Here is a 27,861-nt window from a genome sequence, read left to right on the forward strand (position 1 = left end):
ATGGCTACACTTCTTTTCTCAGCCCTCGTCCACTGTTCTACTTAAACCAATCAGAAAGGTTTTTCAAACGTTTGCCCTCCCCGCTAAGTGCGCAGGCGCCTGGAAAGTTGTCTTCACTTCCGGGCCGCGGTCTAGGGCGGCTACGTGTGTTGCCATAGCGACCATTTTGCGTTAACTGGTTGGTAGGGTCTCTCCTGGGGGTTGAGCGACTGCGGGCCAGCTCTTCCCCTACTCCCTCTCCGCTCCTGGTGGCCCAAAGGCCTAAGCGGGGTCCGGCGGTCTGGCCTAGGGATATTCCCCGTTTCCCCTTTGGGGCGGGATGGCTGCGGAAGAAGAGGACCAGGTGGAGTGGGTGGTGGAGGGCATCGCGGAGTTCCTGCGAGACCCAGACTGGTCCATCCCCATCTTGGACTTTGTGGAACAGAAATGCGCAGGTAAAAACCAGAGTCCGAACCGACAATCCTCTTCTCCTCTCTCACACCAGCGGCGGGCAGGGGGTTGGTAACCACAAATCATCTCTCGTCTCCCCCATCCCCCGTGTCCACCCCTGTCGCCAGGTCTTGTTCCCCTCACCCCCTTCTCCACCCCCGTCGTCAGGTTTAGAGCTGGTTATGTAGGAGCAGTTCCTTTCACCCTGCCGATGTGTTCTTTCGCAGAGCTGAAAATGGGGACCGAGGCTCCCCTTCCCTAGGGCCCAAGCGCACGTCCGAGGAACATTAGACTTGAATCTTCAATTCGGTCTCTCACTCTGTCCCGAACGTTTCCGCCCTGGGCAGGTGGACTGTTTGGCTGAGCTTCTTCAACAGCTTTCCCAGACTTGAGAGGAGAAGCGTCGGTTTACCTGAGTTCCTTATGATCCCTAGCATTTCGCCCGGTGTAGTCAGCTTAGGAAATGAGAAATGATTCACTCCAAACCAACAGTTAACTGCAAAGGAGGGCTTGTGATAACTCCAGGAAGCCCAGAGCCGGTGATTTTGGTGGCCTGTATTCCCCTTGGTGAGCTCTCTACTCTTGGCTATACTAAAACTTTGCGAGGTGGCGCCGGGAACCATTCTTGGAACAAATGAGGCGTATAGATAGGGCATTATATTCCCTGTGAAGGACAGACATCTCCGGGTTCTGAGCAGTTCTTCACGCTTGGAGTTCTGCGTTCAGTTCGTGGAGACTTTGCAGCGCATTCGCAGAAAAGGAACTAGCAAACACGTCATGTAAATGAGTGCCCAAGCGTTATTGTGGTTGTTTAGTCGGGCAAGACTTTGAGGGTAGTAATATTCATCAGTTATTTGAACACCTGTTTTGTGTTGTAAGGTTCAATGGAATAGAGCTAGGGTCAGTTGGTACAAGCTACAGGAAAACAAATTTCAGTGAAGGAAGTGCTTCATGACAGAATGTATTCAAGATGAGTTAGCCTGTATCAGAAGGTAATGAGCTTCCCGGCTCCAGCTGTGTTTGAATGGATCTGATAGCGACTTAATAGGGTTAGAGGGATTCAGCTATTCAGCTATCAAATGGTCGGTTATCCTGGATGACCTTTTAAGACTTCTTTAAATTCCAAGATATCATGAATCTGGTAAAGATGAAATTCAGTTTGACCACTGAATCTTTTTATTACGTTTTCATTGCTATAATCGAAATTCAAATAGTAGTTATTAAAGGGTTGTTTTTACAGGTAATTTTAAAACAGTGTTCAAAAACAAAATAACTTCTATTTGTACTCTTTTTTTTTGGGTGGGGGAGACGGAGTGTCTCTCTGTTGCTCGGGCTGGAGTGCAGTGGCGCGATCTTGGCTCATTGCATTGTTTTATACATATGAGTATTCAGTAAACACTTGTTTTGATGTTATTTAACTTCATTATTTATCTGTGGTAACAAAAATGAACTGGTCACTTTCCATAACATTTACATCAGCAAAATTCCAGTACAATAAAATAATCTGGAACCTATTGTAAAAGGATTTAACCATTAACAATAATATTCCATTAAAAGTGATGAAGAAATTATTGCCTCATATTGATTGAAATGTGTTTTTGTCTTAAATATGAGGTAGTATTCATTTTAAATATTTTCTCAAGTAGGCAAAAAAGCTGGTTTACAATTAATAGTATATATACATGTGGTATATATATATATATATACTTTTTTTTTTTTTTTTTTTTTTTTTTTTGAGATGGAGTCTCACTCTGTCGCCCAGGCTGGAGTGCAGTGGTGCAATCTTGGCTCACTGCAACCTCCGTCTCCCGGGTTCAAGCAGTTCTCTTGCCTCAGCCTCCCGAGTATCTGGGTCTACAGGCGCGCGCAACCACGCCTGGCTGATTTTTGTATTTTTAGTAGAGACGGGGTTTCATCACATCGGCCAGGGTGGTCTTGAAGTCCTGATCTTAGGTGATCCACCCACCTTGGCCTCTGAAAGTGCTGGGATTACAGGTATAAGCCACAGTGCCTGGCCAATAGTATATATTTTTAGATATATTCGTTTATATATTTTTCAAAGATAAACCCTAAGAATTCAAAGCTGAAGAGCCAGGTTATAAGAATGATAGTTCTATTTCTAAGGAGTGGATTTTTAAATTTGCATTAATAAAATGATTTGTTTTTTACACTGTGTAATATCTTCTTTTAAATTTAGTTTTTGATGATGAAGAAGAAAACAAATTGACCTATACAGAGATTCATCAGGAATACAAAGAACTAGTGAGTATTTTTTTTCACTGATTTTTAAAGGTAATTAGGGTAATATTACTTATAGCTTTTCTAAATGAAGAAAAATATTTTTACATTAAAAATCCTTAATTTTACAAAAATCCAGTCTACCTTAACAATAGTGCTAGTTGTATCTGTCTCCACAGGTGCTCTGAGTGTCTCATTTGGATGACTTCTTATCTCCTGTACTCTACGTAATGATTTTACAATTCTTTATGGGTTCTTGCATGTATTCTTTATATCTTATTCTAATTTTGTTGATGCATCCAGGGACATATGATTCACTTAGTCATGGTTGTCCTATGATTTTTTTGTTTTTTATTTTTGAGACAGGGTCTTGCTGTGTCACCCAGGCTGGAATGCAGTGGCACTATCACAGCTCATTGTAGACTCCACCTCCCCAGGCTCAAGTGATCCTCCCATCTCAGCCTCCAGAGTTGCTGGGACTACAGGTGTGCACCACCATACCCTGCTAATTTTTTTGTATTTTGTAGAGATGGGGTTTCTGCATGTTTCCCAGGTTGGTGTCGAACTCCAGAGCTCAAGTGATCCACCTGTCTGGGCCTCCCAAAGTGTTGGGATTATAGGCATGAGCCACTGTACCTGGCCTGTCTTGTGATTTTAAAAAATGCCTCTGGCAGTGGGGCGCAGTGGCTCACACCTGTAATCCCAGCACTTTGGACGCCAAGGCAGGTGGATTGCTTGAGCCAAGGAGTTTGAGATAAGCCTGGGCAACATGGTGAAACTCCATCTTTATAAAAATTACAAAAATTAGTCAGTTGTGATGGCATGTGCCTGTAGTCCTAGCTGCTCGGGAGGCTGAAGTGGGAGGATGATCTCTTGAGCCCGGAAGGTCAAGGCTGCAGTGAGTCATCACTGTGCCACTGTATTCCAGTCTGGACAACAGAGTAAGACCCTGTCTCAAAGAAAGAAAATAAAAGAAAAGGCCAGGCGTGGTGGCTCATGCCTGTAATCCCAGCACTTTGGGAGGCCAGGGTGGCAGATCACCTGGGGTCAGGAATTCAAGACCAGCCTGGCCAGCGTGGTGAAACCCCATCTCTACTAAAAAAATAAATAAATAAAAATTAGTCGGGCATTGTGGTGGGTGCCTGTAGTCACAGCTACTCAGGAGGCTGAGGCAGGAGAATTGCTTGAGCCTGGGAGGCAGAGGTTGCAGTGAGCCGAGATCACACCACTACACTCCAGCCTGGGTGACAGAGTGAACCTCCATCTCAAAAAAGAAAGAAAGAAAAGAAAAGGAAAAAAAAAAGGCCTCTGGGTAGCAGAAGAGTTGTGCCACACTGAACTTTATAATCCTGACTTCAACTATTTCTTTTGGAAGAAATACAATTTCATGTGATTTTCAACAAAAATACTAACTTTTAATTTGTGTTTTGGTGAAAGACAATGTCACTGTCTTGTAATATTATGTAGATTAATATTTGCAAAAAATTCGATGATACGTTTCTAAACTCAATACTTAATATGCAAACTGTCATGTAGAATTTTTCTGTGTAATTATAAAAGTTAAACTTTTTTTTTTTTAGGTTGAAAAGCTGTTAGAAGGTTACCTCAAAGAAATTGGAATTAATGAAGATCAATTTCAAGAAGCATGTACTTCTCGTCTTGCAAAGACCCATACCTCACAGGTTTTTGCTTTGTGTTATTATGCTAACAAACAGTTTTAACAAATGCCCAGGGTTTCACTTAAATTTGAATGTTTGATTGACAAAGCGTAATATTTTAGACATTGTGAGAGGTAGAAAGATAATTCGTCACATAAGAGTTCTTTTTGAGAGCAACCCTGAAAAATGACACTTTGAGGCATTAATGAACTGATGCAACTCAAAGTGACCTTTCTAAACTCAGAACTAGAATACGATCACAGGGTTTATACAAACTACTGCTTTATTTACATAGATCTCCAATCATTCTGCAGTTGCTCCTTTTATAATTTTAGCAGATCCACAGTCACTTGCTCCTGCGGCTTCCTTCTCTTGGAACTACTTATATTATCTTACTGGTTGTGTAGTGCTAGGCTGAAGTAGTAATACATATGTTTATAAACTAATGTTTGTTTTTGTTGTTTTTTTTGATATGGGGTCTCACTCTGTTGCTCAGGCTAGAGTGTAGTGGTGCAATCGCAGCTCTTTGTAGAGCTCAGGTAATCCTCCCACCTCAGCTTCCCTAGTAGCTGGGACTACAGGTGCCACACCAGCACACCTGGCTAATTTTTGTATTTTTTTTGTAGAGACAGGGTCTTGCTGTGTTGCCCAGGCTGGTCTTGAACTCTGGGCTCAAGGGATTTGCCCATCTTGGCCTCCCAAAGTGCTAGGATTACAGGCGTGAGCCACCACACCCAGCTTATAAACTAATGTTTATTGAGGGCTTGTGCTAGTTGATATTTTGAGCACTTGACATGTTTTATCTCATTTAATCTTCCTGACACCTCTTAAGAAACTGGTACTATATAACTTCCATTTAGAAATGAGGAAACCAGGCCGGGCATGGTGGTTCACTCCTGTAATCCCAGCACTTTGGGAGGCTGAGGCAGGTGGATCACTTAAGGCCAGGAGTTTGAGACCAGCCTGACCAACATGGAGAAACCCGGTCTATACTAAAAATACAAAATTAGCCGGGCATGGTGGCGCATGCCTGTAATCCCAGCTACTCTGGAGGCTGAGGCAGGATAATCGCTTAAACCTGGGAGGTAGAGGTTGTGGTGAGCTGAGATCGCGCCATTGCACTCCAGCCTGGGCAACAAGAACAAAACTGTCTTAAAAAAAAAAGAAAAAGAAAAAGAAGGGAGGAAACCAAAGCACAGAGATATTAAGCAAATAGTCCAAAGTCCACAGCTAACTAAGTAGTAGAGCCAGTATCCCCAGTCCTGGCAAGCCAACTGAGTGTCCTTGCTTAGAGGGTGAGGATTGGGATCTGTTGCTACTACCCAAGTAGCCTTCTGCTCAAAAACTGAAAGCCAGGAAGTGACTCATGCCTATAATTCCAGCATTTTGGGAGACCAAGACAGGAGGATTGCTTGAGGCCAGGGGTTTGAAACCAGCCTGGGCAACATAGTGAGACCTCATCTTTAAAAAAAATATAAAAGTTAGCTTGTTGTAGGTTGTGGTGGTGTTCTCCCAGAGTACCCCTACTCAGGAGGCTGAAGTAGGAGCATCACTTGAGCCTAGGAGGTTGAAGCTGCAGTAAGACAAGATCATGCCACTGTACTCCAGCCTAGGCAACAGATTAAGACCCATCCCCAAAAAACAAAACACTGGCTTTGGCATCTCATTTTCTACCAAATAAACTGTAATTTCTTAGCAATATATGGTAAGAATTGTTTAAGATGAGACTCCACATTATATTTTTAGCCATGATCCCTTGCTATAGTTCCCCAATATATTATTTTCTACTGCCATTCCAGGTAACTTTCTCTCTTTTTTTTTTTTGTTTTCTTTTGAGACGGAATTTTGGAGTTTCGCTCTTGTTGCTCAGGCTGGAGTACAATGTTGCAATCTCAGCTCACTGCAACCTCTGCCTCCCAGGTTCAAGTGATTCTCCTGCCTCAGCCTCCCAAGTAGCTGGGATTACAGGCTCCTACCACCATGCCCGGCTAATTTTTTGTATTTTTAGTAGAGGCAGGGTTTCGCTATGTTGGCCAAGCTGGTCTCGAACTCCTGACCTCAGGCAATCCACCTGCCTCGACCTCCCAAAGTGCTGGGATTACAGGCGTGAGCCACCGTGCCTGGCCGCCACTTGCTCTTATAGGCATCTGTGCACCTACCTTTGCTCATGCTGTCCCTTAACCTGGAATATATGGCCCCCTCCCCACACCACTCCATCATTCCTTTCATAATGTGAAGAAATCCTCATTATCAGGGCCTGGTTGAAATGCTACTTGTTATAGCAGCTTTGCTGCTTATTCTAGTCAGACCAGGATTCATTCTACTTAACTAGGTCAATTTTAAATTGATATTTTTGTTACTCTACCTTGAATTATAGTTTCCTACAAGTCTACTTGCCCTACTAAATTGTAAGTCCTTTGAGCTGTTTTTAGTATCTCTGCACTCTCTGCTGGTAGAACAGAGATGAAAACTTAGTTCTTAGTACATAGTTCTCAATAAATGTTTATTAATTTAAATTATCTTGTTATGATGGCCTAGAAGAGGTTGCTTTGACTACTTTTTAATGCAGCACTTCCTCTTTTGCACAACTTTTCATTTGATGATTACCTTTAATTCTAGGAATAGAAAATATATTTTGTTTGTTTGTTTTTGTTTTTGAGACAGGGTCTTTCTCTGCCACCCTGGCTGGACTGCGGTGGTGCAGTCACAGTTCTATGCAACCTCTGACTCCTGGGTTCAAGTGACTCTCCTGCCTCAGCCTCCTGAGTAGCTAGGACTATAGCTGTGTACCATTATGCCTGGCTAATTTTTTAGGTTTTTTGTAGATAGGGGGTCATTCTGTGTTGTCCAGGCTGGTCTTGAGCTCCTGGCATCAAGCAGTCCTCCTGCCTCAGCCTCCCAAAGCTCTGGGGTTATAGGTATGAGCCACTATATTTTGGCTGGGTGTGATAGCTCCTACCTGTAATCCCAGTACTTCGAGAGGCTGAGGCAGGAGAATTGCTTTAGGCCAGGGGCTCAATACCAGCCTAGGCCACAGTGCAAGACCCCATCTCTACAAAAAATAAAAATATAAGAATTAGCTGGGCATGGTGACACACTGCTGTAGCCCTAGCTACTTGGGAGACTGAAGTGGGAAGATTGCTTGAGCCTGAGAATTTGAGGCTGCAGTGAGGTATGACTGTACCACTGTACTCCAGCCTGGGCTGCAGAGTGAGACTCTGTCTCTAAAATAATAATAATAATAAAATAATTAAAATGTTATTGGTATGCCCACATTAATGTGAAAAAATCTGGCAGTTTCCAAGAAGACATAACAATCTTTAATGTGTATGCACCTAATAACAAAGCAACAAAATGTGTGAGGCAGAAACGGAACTGCAAGGAGAAATAGATGAATACATGATTATAGTTGGAGACTTCAACACCCTCTATCAGTATCGGTCAGATCCAGTCCTTAGGAAATCAGTAAAGACATAGTTGAACTAAACAGCGCCTTCAGGCCAGGCATGGTGGCTCATGCCTGTAATCCCAGAACTTTGGGAGGCCGAGGTGGGTGGATCACTTGAGGTCAGGAGTTCGAGACCAGTCTGGCCAACATGGTGAAACCCCATCTCTATTAAAAATACAAAAAGGCCGGGCGCGGTGGCTCAAGCCTGTAATCCCAGCACTTTGGGAGGCCGAGACGGGTGGATCACGAGGTCAGGAGATTGGGACCATCCTGGCTAACACGGTGAAACCCCGTCTCTACTAAAAAATACAAAAAACTAGCCGGGCGAAGTGGTGGGCGCCTGTAGTCCCAGCTACTCGGGAGGCTGAGGCAGGAGAATGGCGTAAACCCGGGAGGCGGAGCTTGCAGTGAGCTGAGATCCGGCCACTGCACTCCAGCCCGGGCTACAGAGCGAGACTCCGTCTCAAAAAAAAAAAAAAAAAAAATACAAAAATTAGCCGGGGGTGGTGGTGGGCACCTGTAATCCCAGCTACTTGAGACTGAGGCAGGAGAATCGCTTGAACCTGGGAGGTGGAGGTTGTGGTAAGCTGAGATTGCACCACTGCACTACAGCCTGGGCGACAGAGGAAGACTCCATCTCAAAATAAATAAACAAACAAACAAACAAACAGCACCTTCAGTCAACTGAATTTAATTGACATACACCAGTTCATCCAACAATCAAAAATACACATTCTTCTCAAGATCACAGAGAATGTTCATCAAGACAGACTACATGATGGGCCATAAAACATACCTTAACAAATTTAAAAGAAGAGAAATCATACAGTGTCTGCTCTCAGACCACAACGTAATTAAACTGGAAACAAATAACTGTTGGAAAAAACCAAAATACTTGGAGATTAAACAACACACTCTAAAACTAAACACATGTGGGCCAGGCATGGTGGCTCATACCTATAATTCCAGCACTTAGGAAGACCAAAGTGGGCAGATTGCTTGAGCCCAGGAGTTTGAGACAATCCTGGGCAACATGGTGAAACTCCATCCCTATGAAATACAAAAAATTAGAAGGGCATTGTGGTACACACCTTCCACCATGTTGACCAGGCTGGTCTCAAACTGCTGACCTCGGGTCTGCCCACCTCAGCCTCCCAAAGCGCTGGGATTACAAGCATGAGCTAGTGTGCCTGGCCACAATTTTTGTTTTATAAAATTATAAGGAATTATGTAATTATACTATATATAAAATACATAATCAGAATAATCATAAAGTATTATATTTTATAGAATTATAAACAAGTGCCTCTCTTTATTCCTGATCCTCTTTCTTGTTCTGAGGTCTACTTTATCTGAAATTAAATGAAGCTACTTCAGCTTTCTTTTTTTTTAAACCACTTTATTGAGTTGTTAAACAACTTTATTGAGGCACTCAGCCTGGGCAACAGAGTGAGACTTCGTGTCAAAAAAAAAAGATATAAACTTCCTGATTGGTATTTGACATCTCAAAAAAAAGGAGACCAGAATTCAGTGATACTTTGGATTTCACAGAGTTCAATGTTCTGCCCAGCGATTATGTTTATGACACTGAGTATTTTTGAATGGTTGTAGTTGTTACTGTTGAGAGGTGTCCATCCTTTTTCTGACTTATGATTGTTAGGACCTTGGTAGGAAGCAGTGGTTCTTTTTTTTTTTTTTTTGAGACAGAGTCTCGCTCTATAACCCAGGCTGGAGTGCAGTGGCCGGATCTCAACTCACTGCAATCATAATATTCATCTTTTTGAAAACTTTTTTTTTTTTTTTTTGAGGAGTCTTGCTCTGTTACCCAGGCTGAAGTACAGAGGTGCGATCTTGGCTCACTGCAACCTCTGTCTCCTGGGTCAAATGATTCTCTGGTCTGGGACTACAGGTGTGCGCCACCACGCTCTGCTAATTTTTTAATTTGTTTTTTTAGTGGAGACAGGGTCTCACTATGTTGGCCAGGCTAATCTTAAACTCCTGACCTCAAGTGTTCTGCCTGCCTCAGCCTCCTAAAGTGTTGGGATTACAGGTGTGAGCCACTGTGCCCAGCCGAGAACCCTGTTTTAAAGGCTATTAAAATACATTTTAAAATTGTCCTTTTGAGACATCTAATCATAAATAACAATGTAGCATTCTTGAATTAATCTACTGTTTTGCAGTAGAAATGGTTTGAATGTGTGGGAAATAGTTTTAAAACTTGAATCTTCATTTCACTTGAGACTTCTTTCCACAGGCCATTTTGCAACCTGTGTTGGCAGCAGAAGATTTTACTATCTTTAAAGCAATGATGGTCCAGAAAAACATTGAAATGCAGCTGCAAGCCATTCGAATAATTCAAGAGAGAAATGGTAAAACGTTGAAGTTAGAAATCTAAGTGCTAAATGCTTTTTAAAATAGTTTTGACTAATTCTAATATAGTCTTAAATGTAGCTGTCTCGTATACATTTATTTCAAGTTTGAAAGACTTCAGCTGACTTGAGATTTCAGAGTATATGGCTGGGCACAGTGGCTCACACCTGTAATCCCAGCACTTTGGGAGGCTGAGGCGGGCGGATCACGAGGTCAGGAGATCGAGACCATCCTGGCTAACACGGTGAAACCCCCTCTCTACTAAAAATACAAAAAAATTAGCTGGGCGTGGTGGTGGGCACCTGTAATCCCAGCTGCTTGGGAGGCTGAGGCAGGAGAATGGCGTGAACCCGGGAGGCGGAGCTTGCAGTGAGCTGAGATCATCTCACTGCACTCAGCCTGGGCAACAGAGTGAGACTCCGTGTCAAAAAAAAAAAAAAAAAAAAAAAAAAGAATATAAACTTCCTGATTGGTATTTGACATCTCAAAAAAAGGAAACCAGAATTCAGTGATACTTTGGATTTCACAGAGTTCAATGTTCTGCCCGGCGATTATGTTTATGAAACTGAGTATTTTTGAATGGTTGTAGTTGTTGTTACTGTTGAGAGGTATCCATCCTTTTTCTGACTTATGATTGTTAGGACCTTGGTAGGAAGCAGTGGTTCTTTTTTTTTTTTTTTTTGAGACAGAGTCTCGCTCTATAACCCAGGCTGGAGTGCAATGGCCGGATCTCAGCTCACTGCAAGCTCCGCCCCCTCGGTTTACGCCATTCGCCTGCCTCAGCCTCCCGAGTAGCTGGGACCACAGGCGCCCGCCACCTTGCCCAGCTAGTTTTTTGTATTTTTTAGTAGAGACGGGGTTTCACCGTGTTAGCCAGGATGGTCTCGATCTCCTGACCTCGTGATCCACCCATCTTGGGCTCCCAAAGTGCTGGAATTACAGGCTTGAGCCACCGCACCCGGCTTTTTTTTTTTTTTTTTTTTTTTGAGATGGAGCCTCGCTTTGTCACGGAGGCTGGAGTGCAGTGGCGCGATCTTGGCTCACTGCACGCTCTGCCTTCCGGGTTTACACCATTCTGCCTCAGCCTCCCGAGTAGTTGGGACTACAGGCGCCCACTACCACTCTGGCTAATTTTTTGTATTTTTAGTAGAGATGGGGTTTCACCCTGTTAGCCAGGATGGTCTCGATCCCCTGATCTCGTGATCTGCCCACCTCCGCCTCCCAAAGTGGCCGGAAGCAGTGATTCTTAAGCGTTAGCAAGCATTGGAAATGTTTGGAGGACTGCTGAAGCACATATAGCTGCCTCCCAGTTTCTGATTTAATAGGTCTGGGGTACCGATAGTTTGTATTTTTAACAGTGATATGGTTTGGCTGTTTACCCACCCATATCTCATCTTGAATTCCCACATGTTGTGGGAGGGACCCAGTAGGAGGTAATTGAATTTTGGGGGCAAGTCTTTCCCATGCTGTTCTTGTGATAGTGAATAAACCTCATGAGATCTGATGGTTTTGGGAAACGGGAGTTTTCCTGCACAAGCTCTCTCTTTGCCTGCTGCCATCCATGTAAGACGTGGTTGCTCCTCTTTATCTTCTGCCATGATTGTGAGGCTTCCCCAGCCATGTGGAAATGTAAGTCCCATTAAACCTCTTTCCTGTGTAAATTGCCCAGTTTCGGGTATATCTTTATCAGCAGCATGAAAATGGACGAACACAAACAAGTTCCCAGGTGATGCTGAAGCTGCTGGTCCTGGGACCACAACAACACTCACTGTTCTAGGGCACTGGGCAGAGACAGATAAGCTTGTACCAGCATCATGTGGAAGAGAAAGTGGAATTCAAAGCCCTATTAACCCTCGTTGGCTTTATCTTTTCCCTGCCTCTGTGCTTAAGTTCACTTTCTCTCTAGCTCTTCCTGCTCTTGTTCCCTTATTGTGTACCTGAACTACATTTAACATCCGGACTCAAAACAGCTGAGTTTCTAACCATGCTACTTGTTATTGTGCCATCTCCTTTCTAACCCAGATTATCATCTCTGTTTCAAATTTCTTGCTGTGGTAACCTCGCCTTAATTTCTATGTCTTCCTTAGCTCAATAGATTGCCATGATATTTTTTTTTTACCATGGCCCATAACCTCTTTAATGGTTTGGCAGCAGGACCTTTCCTTTGATTGTTTCTTGAAGATAAGGGATCTATAGTTCAGTTGTATCATTGGCTCTTAAGGGCCTGGAACATGCAACAATAGGGCTTCCGTTGTTGCCTGGCAAACATGAGAATTTTGCAGAGCCCTTCTTGGGAAGTTTCCTTCTCATTTGACTGATGTGAGTAGAGACTATTAGAGCCAGCCACCATCATCATCATCTACTAGAATCCCAAGATGCTTTCCCTAGCAGCTAATAGCACTGTTGTCTGTGTGTAGGGGAAGAACACCACCCTAACCCTGAAGAATGCATGACACGGTGCTATTACTTTGATATAAATAAGTTTGGAAAACAGTCTCTTTCCACTATGGTTTGCTCTATAAAATCCTTTCCTCTGAATTTTCCTGAAAATATGCTTTATTCTGACTTATGGGTTAGATAATTTTAATAAGAATGTTAGTAAACAAATTTTTTTAGGAGATCAGGAAAAGAAATAGTGAACTTGACAATGGCATTCTTTAGTTTTCAGTTTGGAATTTTATTGGAAACTCATTTAGATTTTAATAAAAAGGGAATAAATACATACCTTGTATCATGTGGATGCCTCAGGCTGTCAGTAACAGAACACTCCAGTGAAGAAAAGATCTCCCAGAACAAGAAGTCCAGAGGAAGGGAGAGAAGGAAGACAGGTTCGGGATTGGTTAATTTAGTGGCTCCGTGATGTAATCAAGGACCCTGACACTTTGCATCTTTATACTCTGCCATTCTCAGGATCTTCTCTCATGATTGTACTCTGGCTGCATTGAATGCAGACTCAACAATGTCTTATGAAGAAATGGAATATTTCCTCCTCTACATCTCTTTTTGTTAGCAAGACAACAATTTCATGGAAACCCTCCAGTTTTTCCCTCAAGTCCTATTGATTAGGATGGGGGTCACTTGCCTTTCTTAAATCATCTGGCAAGGAGAATGGGACTTGATTTCAAGCCATTATGATTGGCTTGAACCAATTAGGAGTCACTCTCCTGGGATGGGGGAGGGCCCTGCCTCCAAGTAGTTAGCTGCCTGATAATTCTGCAAAAGCTGACTTCTATTAGCAAGGAAGGAGGAGGGGAATTATGTAGAATAATGACTGTTGTCAGGCCACAGCATGGGGCATTTTACTTACATTTAAACATAAGCCAATACTTAGTTTCTGCTACGGAATTTCTAATACATGTACTTAAGAGTTTTGCTGGCTGGGCATGGTGGCTCATGCCTGTGGTCCCAGTGCTTTCAGAGGCTGAAGCAGGAGGATCGCTTAAGCCCAAAAGTTTGAGGCTGCAGTGAGCTATGATAGCACCGCTGCATGCCAGCCTGGGCAACAGAGCAAGACCCTGTCTCAAAACTAAAAAAAAAAAAAAGAATGTTGCCTAACTAAGATCCAGGGGTGGATACCTTAGATTAATGTCGATTATACTCAAAACTGCAGACTAATTTGAAAATAGTTCTAATGATGAGAAAAATTCAAAGGCTCTCTGGATTCTTTTTATCTTTTTGGTATCTTATTAAATAATTTAGAGAAATTGCAAATGAGAATATTATTTTGATGGTTTTTTAACTACTTCATACTGTTGTATTATTCTTAGTACTTTCAGTTTTCCTCAGAAATATTATTAGGAGAATAATAGTTTTATATCTTTTGACTGAGCAAAAATACACTTAAGATTAATGGATTATTTAATGTCAGTTTTCTGGTTGTGATATTGTACTGCTATAGTTTTGTAAGATGTTACCACTTGGGGAAACTGGGTAAACAGTACATGGCAGCCTTCTGCATTATTTCTTACAATTGCACTTACCTCAGAAGAAAACATCTAATTTTTAAAAATGTGTTTAAACATCAGGAGGATTAGAGTAATAAAGCTACTTCAGAGTGGATCCAAAATCCTACAGTCATATGTGGATAAAGAAATGGAAGGTAAAAATTAAGAAGCATTCTGCTAATGTTGTGGAATGTAATAATTATAGATGCAAACAGAACAATTATTACCAGTCCACCTGCTTTGAAGGAAGATAAAAGTAATGAAGTAAATTAAACCAATATTTTAAGTTACCTTTTATTTTCTTGGGCTGAAGTTGCTACTTCCCTGGTTTATAATTATTAGACCAACATCTGAACAGAAGCTTCAAGGGCAGAGATTGTTTTATTCATCTTTGTATCCCCCCGGAGTGCTTAGCACCATGGTTTTATTACACATAGTAAGCAGGGCCCTTTTCAATAGCATCCATTATTATATAAATGAAGACTTCTAATGCTATTTCAATTAACAAAATTATATTTTGTTTTGTGACTCTTCTCATTTAAGGGACACCTTTGAGAGCAGTTTCATTATTAAGCCTAACTCAATGATTTCCATAGTATATTCTTAGACACTATATGATTATGGAAGAGAAAAACATATTAACAAATTTTTGTTGCCATACATTGTTATTTTTAATTGCCAATAAAATAATTACTAAGATATTTCTAGTTAAAAGTGTGGGGTTTTTGGTGAGGCTTATTCTGTAAAATAGGAAAAGGCTTAAAAGATGATAGTTAAAAATGGCTGGGAGTGGGCCAGGCGTGGTGGCGCACTCCTGTAATCCCAACACTTTGGGAGGCCGAGGCGGGCAGATCACGAGGTCAGTAGATCGAGACCATCCTGGCTAACATGGTGAAACCCCGTCTCTACTAAAAATACAAAAAATTAGGAAGGTATGGTGGTGGGCACCTGTAATCCCAGCTACTCGGGAGGCTGTGGCAGGAGAATGGTGTGAACCTGGGAGGCAGAGCTTGCAGTGAGCGGAGATTGTGTCACTGCACTCCAGCCTGGGCGACAGAGCAAGACTCCGTCTCAAAAAAAAAAAAAAAATGGCTGGGAGCAGTGGCTCACGCCTGTAATCCCAGCACTTTGGTAGGCCGAAGGGGCAGATGACTTGAAGTCAGGAGTTCGAGACCAGCCTGCCAACATAGTGAAACCCCATCTCTACTAAAAATTAGCTGGGCATGGTGGCCGGCAGCTGTAATCCCAGCTACTCCGGAGGCTGAGGCAGGAAAATCGCTTGAACCCAGGAGGCAGAGGTTGCAGTGAGCCCAGATCGTGCCACTGCACTCCAGCCTGGGCGACAGAAAGAGACTCTGTCTCAAAATAAATAAATAAATATAAAATGGATGATAGTTAAAAAGATAATAGCTTAGGATGTTACAGTGATAGATCTAAAGGTAACTTGTACGTAAGGAACTAGAACGGTGAGAAATTCATGTTTTCAATTGAGTTGATACTATTCCATGTGGTCTTTGGTTTTGAACAGGTATATTACCTGACTGCTTAACCGAGGGCTCTGATGAGGTCAGTGACCTTGAACAGGAAGAGATGAAAATCCTGAGGGAAGCTCTTAGGTACCATTCTTCAATTATTTTTAAAATGAATCATTATTATATGATCTGTACATATGCTTTTTGCCCAATAAATGTGAACTAATAAAATTGCTAAATTCTCTACTGAAGACTATCAAAATGACTTATCATTTTATGACTGTGAATATATTTCTTAATGACAGAAAAAGTTATTTTCAGGTAACTTATACCAGATCAGCCCAAATGAGAGGGTCTTTTTACACCCCCATCATAGGAATAGGAAAGTAGCTACCAGTGGGAAAAAGTTGCGGTAGACCTAGCCTGATCTCTGGAGAGAAGTATAATGACTTGAGCTAAACAAGCTGTTTAGCTTACTCCATGGCTTCTGGATCTCACTATGGAAGTGGCATATTCTAGGTGTCACATAGTAGGTGGCTGGGCATCCAGACTCCACAGATTGAATAGCTGACTTGGTGATAGTAACCTTCAAGGGAGGGAGGACAGTGAGAGGGGTCTATCCCAGATGAGTATCTTGCTGATCTCTTTGTTTCCCCAGTTACATGATTCTCAGCCAAATGCCTGACAAGGAGTATGCAGACCACTAAGGGGATCCACACAGAACTAAGAAATGTTAATGGACATTTCTTTTTCTTTTGGGCCTGTTGTGCCCTGACCTTTATGGGAATTTTGGAAGGAAGGGGCAGTAGTAGCTCCTAATTTTTAAATCTCCTGTGAGAATATGTTAGGTTTAGGGCAAAAGGATGCCTATAATCACAGTGTCACCTGCAGACTATGGCCTTGGCCTTTGGGGTCACTTCTTCTCCAACTTTACTACCACACATGACCATCTTCTAGCATCCTACAGTTCCCCCCACTTAGGTACTTTGTCCCACCTCCGAAGCAGAAGAGAAGATCCACCAATGGGCTGGTGGGAAACTATGGCAGGAGCTCCAGGACACAGCGCTTAATTTCAGGGGGTTTGAGTGATTATGGAGAGGGTGGCAGATAGGCAGGTGAACTCAACCCTTTCTTGCCAGATCCCTCTTTGGATGGCAGGGGCAAATGGGAGCCTGAGACAACACACAAAGCTTTGAGTTTACAGGTTTGAGAGGTAAGGGTGTTTGGTTCAGAGGACTGGTAAAGTTTTGATTTGGACTGGTTGTGTTGGTTGATTGGTGGCCTGAAAACTGGTCAACACTGTATTTTCAGATTTTATTTTCCAAGACCTTTTGAGGGGATATACTACTGTAAGTAATAGAACTTAGTTATGAACATGTATAACAGTTGAACTTGGTTACTTTCCAAAATCAGACTGTCTCAGCAGTTTACAAAAGTTGATGGGCTTTGGCACAGTGGTATCACAAGTGCTTGCTAATAGCTCAGATGCCACTGGAACAATGACATTTTATTGAGAGGGGTGTACTGGCTCTTATCAAGAGGGATGTAACTGATCACTCTAAAGAGGGAGATTGAAGTCCTTATTAATGGGATTTGCCATTCACATTTGGGTTCAGGATTTCAAATCTGTTGATCTTTGTTCAGCTAGGGTTCATTCAGAGTTCTAGAAGGAATGAGTAGACCTGTATTTTATGTCACTAACTGTATTATGCTGTATGCCTATGTATGTCTTTCCCAGTTGACTGTAAGCCACTTTAGAGCAAGGTTTGATTATCTTCCATCTTTGTGTCTAATGTGCCTTTTATTGTAAGCTTAGGTTACCATGTTGCTTAGTTGAATATTTGTTCTTTGACCAAAAAAGGAAATTTATCTTTTTACTTTATTTTTGGGTATTTCAGAAAATCAAAAGAGGAATATGACCAGGAAGAAGAAAGGAAGAGGAAAAAGCAGGTGCCTACAGAATATATAACAGAAGTATTTTATTGCTATTATCTCTTATTAAATTTACACCTAGTTCTTACTATTAAAATTTATACTTATGTGGAACTACATAATTTTAAGTACAATGTAAATATTGACCAATAATATTAATATATCAATAATTCTAGGTACTTTGTGCATTACTGCTAGACACCATGAATATTATATAGTACTGTATATACTTAACTGTACATAGTACCTACAAAGACAACACAGTACTAATTAATCTTACAGGACATGCATATAAGCAAGAATTAGATAAGTCATTTTTTTTTGGCGAGTTTAGACATTTGTATTTAACTTTTTATACTTTTTTCCCCTTTATTTTTGTCCTGGTAACTCACAGAACAACATTTTTTTTTTTTTTCTTGAGACAGAGTCTCTTTCTGTCACCCAGGCTTTAGTGCAGTGGTATGATCTTGGCTCACTGCAACCTCCACCTCCTAGGTTCAAGTGATTTTCCTGCCTCAGCCTTCAGAGTAGCTGGGATTACAGGCACATGCCTTCACGCCTGGCTAATTTTTGTATTTTTAGTAGAGACAGGGTTTCACCACGTTGGTCAGACTGGTCTTGAACTCCTGACCTTGTGATCTGCCTGCCTTGGCCTCCCAAAATGCTGGGATTACAGGCATGAGCCACCATGCCCGGCCAGAAAAGCCTTTTATACTTTTTTTTTTTTTTTTTTTTTTTTTGCAGACATAGTCTCACTCTGTCACCTGGGCTGGAGTGCAGTGGCGCAGTCTCGGCTCACTGCAACCTCTGCCTCCTGGATTCAAGCGATTCTTCTGCCTCAGCCTCCCAAGTAGGTGGGATTACAGGTGTCTGCCACCACTCCTGCCTAATTTTTGTACTGATAGTAGAGACAGGTTTTCACCATGTTGACCAGGCTGGCCTTGAACTCCTGACCGCAGGTGATCTGCTGGCCTTAGCCTCCCAAAATGCTGGGATTACAGACATGAGCCACTGTGCCTGGCCTAAAGTATATACTTTCTTATAAGAGTGTATGCTTTATACTTTCTTTTAAAGAGGCCAGACATGATGGCTCACTCCTGTAATCCCAGCACTTTGAGAGGCCGAGGTGGGTGGATCACTTGAGGCCAGAAATTCGAGACAAGCAACATGGCAAAACCCCATGTCTACTAAAAATACAACAGTTAGCCGAGCATGGTAGTGCACACCTGTAATCCCAGCTACTCAGGTGGCTCAGGCATGAGAATCGTTTAAATCCAGGAGCCAGAGGTTGCAGTGAGCCGAGATCGCACTACTGCACTCCAGTCTGGGTGATAGAGTGAGACTCTGTCTCAAAAGAAAAAAAAAAAAGAAAACTATAATATCTTTGGATTCTGAGGTTGCAGTGAGCTGAGATCACACTACTGCACTCCAGTCTGGGTGACAGAGTGAGACTGTCTCAAAAGAAAAAGAAAAAGAAAACTGTAATATCTTTGGATCCTTTAGATAGTGAATTAGTTAAAATGAATCTAAATTGTGTGTGTTTTTTTTAAACTGTATTATGGAATCCTGAAGTTATCAGAGGCTAAAACAGAAGAGCCCACAGTGCATTCCAGTGAAGCTGCAATAATGAATAATTCCCTAGGGGATGGTGAACATTTTACACACCCACCCTCAGGTAAGGTTGAGGTGTACTGAACTTTCTCCAATAATATGAATACATAAACACCATATAGAATGTGCCAGTTTCTCACACTTATTTAACTTCAAAAGCCCTGGGAGGGAGTATTGAATGTCTTTGGTATTTAACGTTCTTTGTGAATTTGGTTAAAGAGGTTGCAGATGAGATGCTGACCTGAAAGAGAGTGTATAGTCCCCAAGTTTCCACGTGAAGTCTGAAACCCAGAGTAGAGAGCAAAACTCCTTGAGAGAGTAACTGGCCTTTGTGCACGGCTGTAGCTTACAAGAGAGGTTCACATAACATTTGGTATTCTCTTCGATGCTCGTAGTTGTATGGTATTTGAGAGTGGGAAGCTGAACTTGGAAATATAATATCAAATTTCTTTTCTAATGAATTAAGTACAGCTAGAAAATAAGAGGTAGCCATTTTGTTCAGATATTTGGTCAGAAATCGTATCTTTGAAACCAAAATTGATAGGAATCCTTGTAGGAAATATTAGTGGATGACCTTTTCAACATGTGGCAAATCTATTTTCAATATGAACTGATTTTCTATATAAGAAAACAAGTAATTCTGAAACAGAAATTATGGTCACGAATTCAGTTCATTTTATTATGGATTCCTGTGGTTTTAAATAAATGTCCTTTTCTCAGTTAAAAAAAATATAACTCTGTGAGGTAGATATTATAATCCTTGTTTTTCTTTTATTTATTTATTTATTTATTTATTTATTGAGACGGAGTTTTGCTGTTGTTGCCCAGGCTGGAGTGCAATGACGTGATCTCGGCTCACCGCAACCTCCACCTCCCGGGTTCAAGCGATTCTCCTACCTCAGCCTCCCGAGTAGCTGGAATTACAGGCATGTGCCACCACGCCCAGCTAATTTTATATTTTTAGTAGAGACGGGGTTTCTTCATGTTGGTCAGGCTAGTCTCGAACTCCCAACCTCAGGGGATCCGCTTGCCTCGGCCTCCCAAAGTGCTGGGATTACAGGCATGAGCCACTGTGCCTGGCTACTCTTATCTTCTTTAAAAAAATTGTTTTTGTTGGGTGTTGCTGAGTTGCCCAGGCTGTTCTCAAACTCCTGGCCTGAAGTGATCCTCCTGCCTCAGCTTCCCAAAGCGCTGGGATTACAGGCATGAGCCACTGTACCCATCCCTTCTTTTTTTTAAAGAAATTCAAGGAAGCTGAGCGACTTGTCCAACCAAGATCACTGAACTCTTCAATGGTGAAATTATGGCTTACCTTTGTCTTCTGACACCAAATATATTCTTCTAAACCTTAGTTGAGAAGATATAATTGAGATTAGTGTGATGTTTACCCATTAATTTTTTAATGTAAGTTGGAGAACAACTTTCTTTTTTTAATATGCTTAATTTAAGCTGTTTTAGGTTCACAGTAAAATTGAGCAGAAGGTACCGAGATTTACCCCATATAGTCCCTGCCCCAGTACATGACTAGCATCTCCCATTTTCGACCCCCTCAAAAGTAGTACATTTGTTATGTTGGTGAACTTTCCTTGACACAACATTACCAACCAAAGAGCATAGTTTACTTTAGGGTTCACTCTTGGTATTGTATATTCTGTGGGTTTTGACAAATGTATGATGACATGCATTCACCATTATAGTATCATGTAGTATATGGTTTCACTGCCCTAAAAATTCTCTGTGCTCTGCCTATTCATCCTTCCCACCTCCTAACCCATGGCAACCACTGATCTTTTACTGTTTCCAGAGTTTTGCCTTTTCTAGAATGTCATGTAGTTGAAATCATACAGTAGTACGTAGCCTTTTCAGATTGGCTTCTTTCACTTAGTAATAATCCATTTAAGATTTCTCCATGTCTTGTCATGGCTTGGTAGCTCATTTCTTTTTAGTGCTGAATAATATTCCATTGTCTGGATGTGTCATGGCTTGTTCATTTATCTGCTGAAGAATATCTTGGTTGCTTCCAAGTTTTGACAATTATGAATAAAGCTGCTATAAACATCCATGTGCAGGTTTTTGTGTGGACATAGCTTTCAGCTCCTTTGCGTAAATACCAACGAGCATGATTGTTATATCTTACAGTAAGAGTATGTTTAGTTTTGTAAGAAACTGCCGAACTGTCTTCCAAAGTGGCTATACCATTTTGCATTTCCACGGCAGCAAATGAGAGTTCTTGTTGCATCCTTGCCAGCATTTGGTGTTGTCAGTGTTCTGGATTTGGACTATTCTAGTAGGTGTGTAGTGGTATCTCATTGATGTTTTATTTGCATTTCCCTGATGACATGATGTAGAGCATATTTTCATATGCTTGTTTGTCATCTGTGTATCTTCTTTGGTGATGTATCTGTTGAGGTCTTTGGCCCATTACATTTGTTGGGTTGTTTGTTTTCTTATTGTTAATTGGGTTCATTTTCTTCTTGTTGAATTTTAAGTGCTTGTATATCTTGAATAACAGTCCTTTATCAGATTTTGTCTTCTGAAAATATTTTCTTCCAGTCTGTGGCTTGTCTTCTCATCCTCTTGATACTGTCTTTTATATAGCAGAAATTTTCATGAAGTTCAGCTTATTATGTCTTTCATAGGGTGTGCCTTTGGTGTTGTATCAAAAAAGTCATCATCATGCCTAAGGTTACCTAAATTTTCTCCTATGTTATCTTCTAGGATTTTTACAGTTTTACATTTTACATTTAGGTCTGTAATCTATTTTGAATTATTTTTTGTGAAGGGTGTAAAGTTTGTGTCTAGATTCATATTTTTTCTTTCAGATGTCCAGTTTCCTTTCCTCATTGTATTGCCTTTGCTCCTTTGTCAAAGATAATTGATTATATTTATGTGAGTTTATTTCTGGGCTCTCTATTATGTTCCATTGATCTATTTCTCCATTCTTGTGCAAATACCACACTGTCTTGATTACTATAGTTTGAAGTCTTCAAGTTGGGTAGTGTCAGCCCTCCAATTTTGTTCTTCAATATTGTGTTGGCTATTCTGGGTCTTTTGCCTCTCCATATAAATGTTAGAATCTGTTTGTCAATATCCACAAAATAACTTGCTGAAATTTTGATTGATATTATATTGAATCTGTAGATCATGTTGGGAAGAACTGACATCTTGACATTGAGTTTTCCTGTCCATAAACATGGAATAGCCCAGGCATGGTGGCTTATGCCTGTAATCCTAGCATTTTGGGAGGCCAAGGCGGGAAGACTGTTTGAGCTCAGGAGTTCAAAATCAGCCTGGGCAATTTGGCGAAACCCTGACTGTACAAAAAAAATACAAAAATTAGCCAGGCATGGTGGTGCATGCCTGTGGTCCCAGCTTCCAGGGAGGCTGAGGCAGGAGAATTGCTTAAGCCCAGGAGGTGGATATTGCAGTGAGTCGAGATCGCATCATTGCACTCCAGCCTAGGTAACAGTGTGAGACCCTGTCTCAAAAAAAAAAAAAAAAAAAAAAAAAAGCCAGGAGCAGTGGCTCACACCTGTAATCCCAGCAGTTTGGGAGGCTGAGGTGGTGGATCACTTGAGGTCAGGAGTTCAAGACCAGCCTGACCGACATGGTGAAACTCCATCTCTACAAAAAATATAAAAAATTAGCTGGGCATGGTGGCAGGTTCCTATAATCCCAGCTACTCGGGAGGCTGAGGCAGGAGAATCACCTGAACCCAGGAGGAAGAGGTTGCAGTGAGTCAAGATCCTGCCATTGCACTGCAGCCTGGGCAACAAGAGCAAAACTTCATCTCAAAATAAAATAAAATTAAATTAAAACATGGAATATCTCTCTATTTGGTTCTTTGATTTCTTTCATTAGAATTTTCTAGTTTTCCTCATATAGATCTTGTGCATATTTTGTTATATTTTATATCTAAGTATTTCATTTTTAGGGGTGCTGTGCTAATGTAAATGGTATTTTTAATTTTAAATTCCATTTATTCATTACTGGTATAAAGGAAAGTGATAAATTTTTGTTTATTAATTTGTATCCTGTAACCTTGCTATATAATTATTCACTTCAGTTTTTCTGTCAGTTCGTTTGCGTTTTCTACATAGATGATCATGTATTGTGCAAATAAGGACATTTTTATTTATTCCTTCCCAGTGTACATTTTATTTCTTTTTATTGTCCTACTGGATTTCGTAGGACTTCTAGTATGATGTTGAATCAGAACGGTGAGAGGGGACATTTTTGCTTTGTTTCTGATCTTAGTGAGAAACCTTCTAATTTGTCACCGTTAAGTTTTGTGTTAGGTTTTAGAGTTTTTTGTAGATACTCTTTATGCAGTTGAGGAAGTTCCCCTCTATTCCTAGTTTACTGAAAGCACCATTAATTTTAAGGAGGTAGATTCTTATTTGACAAAACAATAAGAGTATATTGAACCAGAAGCAGATTTGTTAAGTTACTTTGCTTCTTTCTTTGCACCAAGTCAAACCATTTATCTCTTTTTTATATATATGCTACAGATTGTAAGTAGAAATAGCCTCAGTTTAATTATATCCATGAAAGCCCCCGCTTTAGGTTTGTCTATGCTCTAGTTTGCTGACCCAAATTAACTTTGTTTTATATACACCTAAGTACATATACTATTTAAATCGTGTCTAACATAATTTGAATAAATTTGCTTTGTCTGCTTTCTTATCTAAGTGAAGCTATAGAAAACTTGATCTCAAACCACATATGATTCAGTTATACACATTAATGGCACAGCATAAATGGTAATTTCAAAAGTAATGATTTGAGTTTTTAAAATTATTTTTTTAAATGGGCATATCTGATATTTCAGAGAATCACTTCATACAAAGTGATGGAAGCCCAGTATGAAAACCTGAGTTTGGAAGAATCATGAAGTTGTTTGAGCTCCTGTTTTGTCCTTTTGCCTGTCTTTCCCTCATTCCTGCTAGCAATTGATAGTATCTTTTCTCAGATTGATGCAGAGTTGCCAGAGATGAGATGATCTTTCTTTAGGTTTTCTGGCTGTCTGATCTTCCCATCCTAGAAATTAGAGAAGCTAAGTATTTTGGCTTCAAGTACTTTCCTTTCTAGGTCTGAGAATATACGTCTGTTCATAATTAACAAACCCAAGGCAAGAACTGTCCAGAGAAAGAACATGAGTGGAATATATATGCTTCTATGTATAGGTTCCCCCCTCCTCAGGAATTATTTGAACTGTCCCTTCTCCAGTTCTGTGAGTCCATTGAGGGCTAAGCCTACCTCTGCTAACATCGCTATCAGTAACAACAGCAGTGTTTTACCTCTATCTTTATTTCTGTTAGTTATGTAGCTCCCTGTCTAGGTTGGCTTGGAGTGCTGGTTCCAGCTTGTCTCTTCCATGGACATTTCCCCTATTGTCCAAGGGCCTGGAGAGCTTTTCTTCCTCCAACGTCTCTGGCACTGTAGTCAGTCTGGTCACTGCTAGAGCAGTGGTCTGCTGTCAAGTTTCTTGAACAGACAAAATTCTGTTTTCTGTTTTAGTATGTATGCTGGCAAGGTTTTTTTTAAACTGGCAGGATCAACCAGGTGTGGCAAAAATTTTAATCATTTAGAGACATGTGTGCCATGTTTTCCCATCATGCTTTTAAATCTTAGCATCATTTTAATGTCTTTGCTTGTCTCACTGTGCTTTCTTTCATAGCCTATGTATTTACACTGAAAATGTTTTCTCTTTTTAAAAACAATCACCTTATAATAATAAATGGCTCAGAGGAGCAATTAGAATGTTAACCTCTCTCTTGGTTGGCACGGTCACCAAATGGCTGGGAAGTATTTAGTGCTCATGTTTATATGTGCTTCCAAGTTCTGCTTGCTTTAGAAAACTTTACATTTTCATAATGCACTGGCAGGTTTATAGTTATCTTCAAAACATAATTATAAACAAAAATTATTGACATTACTGGCACACACTCTTGCAATACAAAAAATTATAGTTTTACATTAATTGTTCTGAAAATGTAGGCTGACTTTTTACATGCAAGCAAAAGTTTGGAAACCAATTACATTGTAGTAAGGAATTAGTATACTGTTTATTTGGCTTATGTGGCAATCTTGTATTATATTATAGTGTAGTTCTAATCTTTAGACAAGAATTTTACCTTTTTGTAGTTATAGTACTGTACAAACAGCAGGAGCGTGGTACTTGTTGAGATGTAGGTAAGAAACTAGTTCCAAGCTCCTTAAGGGTAGAGATATGATGTTTACTGTTCTTACCCAGTGGCTGGCACAATATAGGCATTGAATATATGTTGACTGAATATGAGGAAAAACAAGTATTATTAACATTAGCTCATTTTGGTAAGCCTAGCCTAATACTTAATATTTCTCATAATATTCTAATTGGTCTTATTGTCTACTTATTGCCAGAAGTTAAAGTGCCTTTTGCTAATCAGTCAATAGAACCTTTGGGAAGAAAAGTGGAAAGGTCTGAAACTTCCACCCTGCCACAAAAAGGCCTGAAGATTCCTGGCTTAGAGCACGTGAGCATTGAAGGACCAATAGCAGTAAGTAAAAGACATCACTTTTAATAACTATAAGCAAAATGGCAAGGAAATCAAACTTCGAATTGAATCAGTCAGTGGGCATCTGTGCTACTTAATAAATGGACTTGAATTTAGATAGCTCCTTTTCTTACTTGACCCAGAATTTATCAGTACTTGGAACAGAAGAACTTCGGCAACGAGAACACTATCTCAAGCAGAAGAGAGATAAGTTGATGTCCATGAGAAAGGATATGAGGACTAAGCAGATACAAAATACGGAGCAGAAAGGAAAACCCACTGGGGAGGTAGAGGTATGGCTAGCCTTAATATGTCAAGATTTACAAATCGGTAGTGGAACTCTCAAAATCAGAATAGGTGCAAGAAAGCCTCTAGTAAATTTTGCTTGCAGACCCATTCCTATTAACCACCTCCTAGTGCAGTAGCTGCTAAGTCTTTTCTAGGAAGTGAAATTGTTGTGATAAGGATTTTTTGAGGCAGAAAATAAGAGTGGTGTCATTATACATTTTTTCCTTATGCTGTTTCTTTACTTGGTCTTCTTTGAGTATGTCAGGGTCAGTGGTCTGTTTCACCTGAGCATTCTGAAATGTTTTATCATAGAGCAGCATCAGTAACCCCAGCCCCCACTTCCAAGAGGGCTTCTCCAAGAAGAGACTTTATGAAGAAGAGATTTAGGAAACCTAGTCTATTTCTGTCTCTCCCTCCACCCCACAAGAAAGTGCCCCTGATTTTTGTTCATTTGAGGCAGTATGTTGGGAATTTTAGACAAATGATCCTATTTCATACTGTAGACAATTTTTTCTTTTTTTCAGGAAATGACAGAGAAACCAGAAATGACAGCAGAGGAGAAGCAAACATTACTAAAGAGGAGACTGCTTGCAGAGAAACTCAAAGAAGAAGTTATTAATAAGTAATCACTAAGAACAATTTAACAAAATGGAAGTTCAAATTGTCTTAAAAATAATTTAGTCCTTCCACCGAGGTTTTTAGTTTCAAACACTTTTGCAAATCCAAGTATCTTATTATTTTAAACACTTTAGGTAATGGACAGTAGGGAAGGCAGCTACTCATACTGATTAGTTTAATACAAATTCCTGAATGTTTTCCCTTGGAAAGAGGGTATAGAAAGAAACCAGTTGATAGTATGTTCATTCATTCAAACTTGGTTACCTACTGTTTGTGCCAGGCATTGTGCTAAGCGCTAAGGATACAGTAGTCAACGAGATTGACAAGGTCATTGCCTTCATGGGGCTAGTGGAGAAGGCCCAAAGACCAAACTGTTAGAAAGGCAAAGTGTAGAGTCCTATGAGCAGGGCTGGCTAAGCCTCTTTAAGCTGAATGGAAGGTTAATTACACAAAGAATAGGTAAGGAACAACTCAGGTTCTGCAGCAGGAAATAAAGCATATACTGAAAACCTGGAATATACGTATGAGTGGAGAGGGTTAGCATATGAAATTGGAGACAGGTGGGGTACTGATAGTGCAGTCTTGTAGGGAATGTGAGGATTTAATTTTTTTTTTTTTTTTAGAGACAGGATCTTGCTTTGCTGCCCAGGCTGGAGGTAGCACAATCCCAGCTCTGGATTTTAAATTTTGTAATACCAGCAGTGTCAAGTCATTGAAAAATTTTAATGCAGGGGCTGGGCACGGTGGCTGACACTGTAATCCCAGCACTTTGGGAGGCTGAGGTGGACAGACTGCTTGAGCCCAGGAGTTTGAGACTAGCCTGGGCAACATGGCAAAACCCCATCTCTACTAAAAATATAAAAAATTAGCTAGGCATGGTGGCACACACCTGTAGTCCCAGTTACCTGGGAGGCTGAGGTGGTAGGATCACCAGAGCCCTGGAGGTCAAGGCTGCAGTGAGCTATGATCACAGCACTCCACTCCAGCCTGGATGACACAGGGTCTCAAAAAATAAAAATAAATAAAATAAATAAATAAATGAATAAAGCATGGAAGTTACATGATCAAAATTTTCATTTTTATTACTGTATGGTGACTAGTGCATGAGGTAGAGTAGTTCTGGGTGTCCCACGTATGAGACAGTCCAATCAAGGGTAGAGATACCCTGGGCAATGGTAAAGTAGATTTTACATTTATCATTTACACCTACATAAGGCAGGAGCAAATAGGACTTGGAAAATAGATGTGCGGGATGTAAAAAATAATGACTCTTTCTAGACAAACTATTACTAAAACACAGGCAAAGGGAATAAT

At 40.7% G+C, this 27,861-nt stretch overlaps 1 protein-coding gene across 1 annotated transcript; it reads left to right on the forward strand.

The window, feature by feature from the left end:
• Nucleotides 1-109: 109 nt before the first annotated feature.
• On the forward strand, nucleotides 110-27,376 carry CFAP36 (cilia and flagella associated protein 36). Its single transcript, XM_033239086.1, has 10 exons — nucleotides 110-434; nucleotides 2,627-2,691; nucleotides 4,248-4,349; nucleotides 10,028-10,142; nucleotides 15,616-15,703; nucleotides 17,458-17,509; nucleotides 19,064-19,166; nucleotides 25,508-25,644; nucleotides 25,785-25,934; nucleotides 26,454-27,376. The coding sequence occupies exons 1-10, from the start codon at nucleotides 320-322 to the stop codon at nucleotides 26,553-26,555; spliced, it is 1,029 nt and encodes a 342-aa protein (XP_033094977.1). The 5' UTR covers nucleotides 110-319; the 3' UTR covers nucleotides 26,556-27,376.
• The last annotated feature ends 485 nt before the right edge of the window (nucleotides 27,377-27,861 follow it).

This window comes from Trachypithecus francoisi, unplaced genomic scaffold (genome assembly GCF_009764315.1).
Source record: "Trachypithecus francoisi isolate TF-2019V2 unplaced genomic scaffold, Tfra_2.0 Lachesis_group17, whole genome shotgun sequence".
NCBI lineage: Eukaryota > Metazoa > Chordata > Mammalia > Primates > Cercopithecidae > Trachypithecus > Trachypithecus francoisi.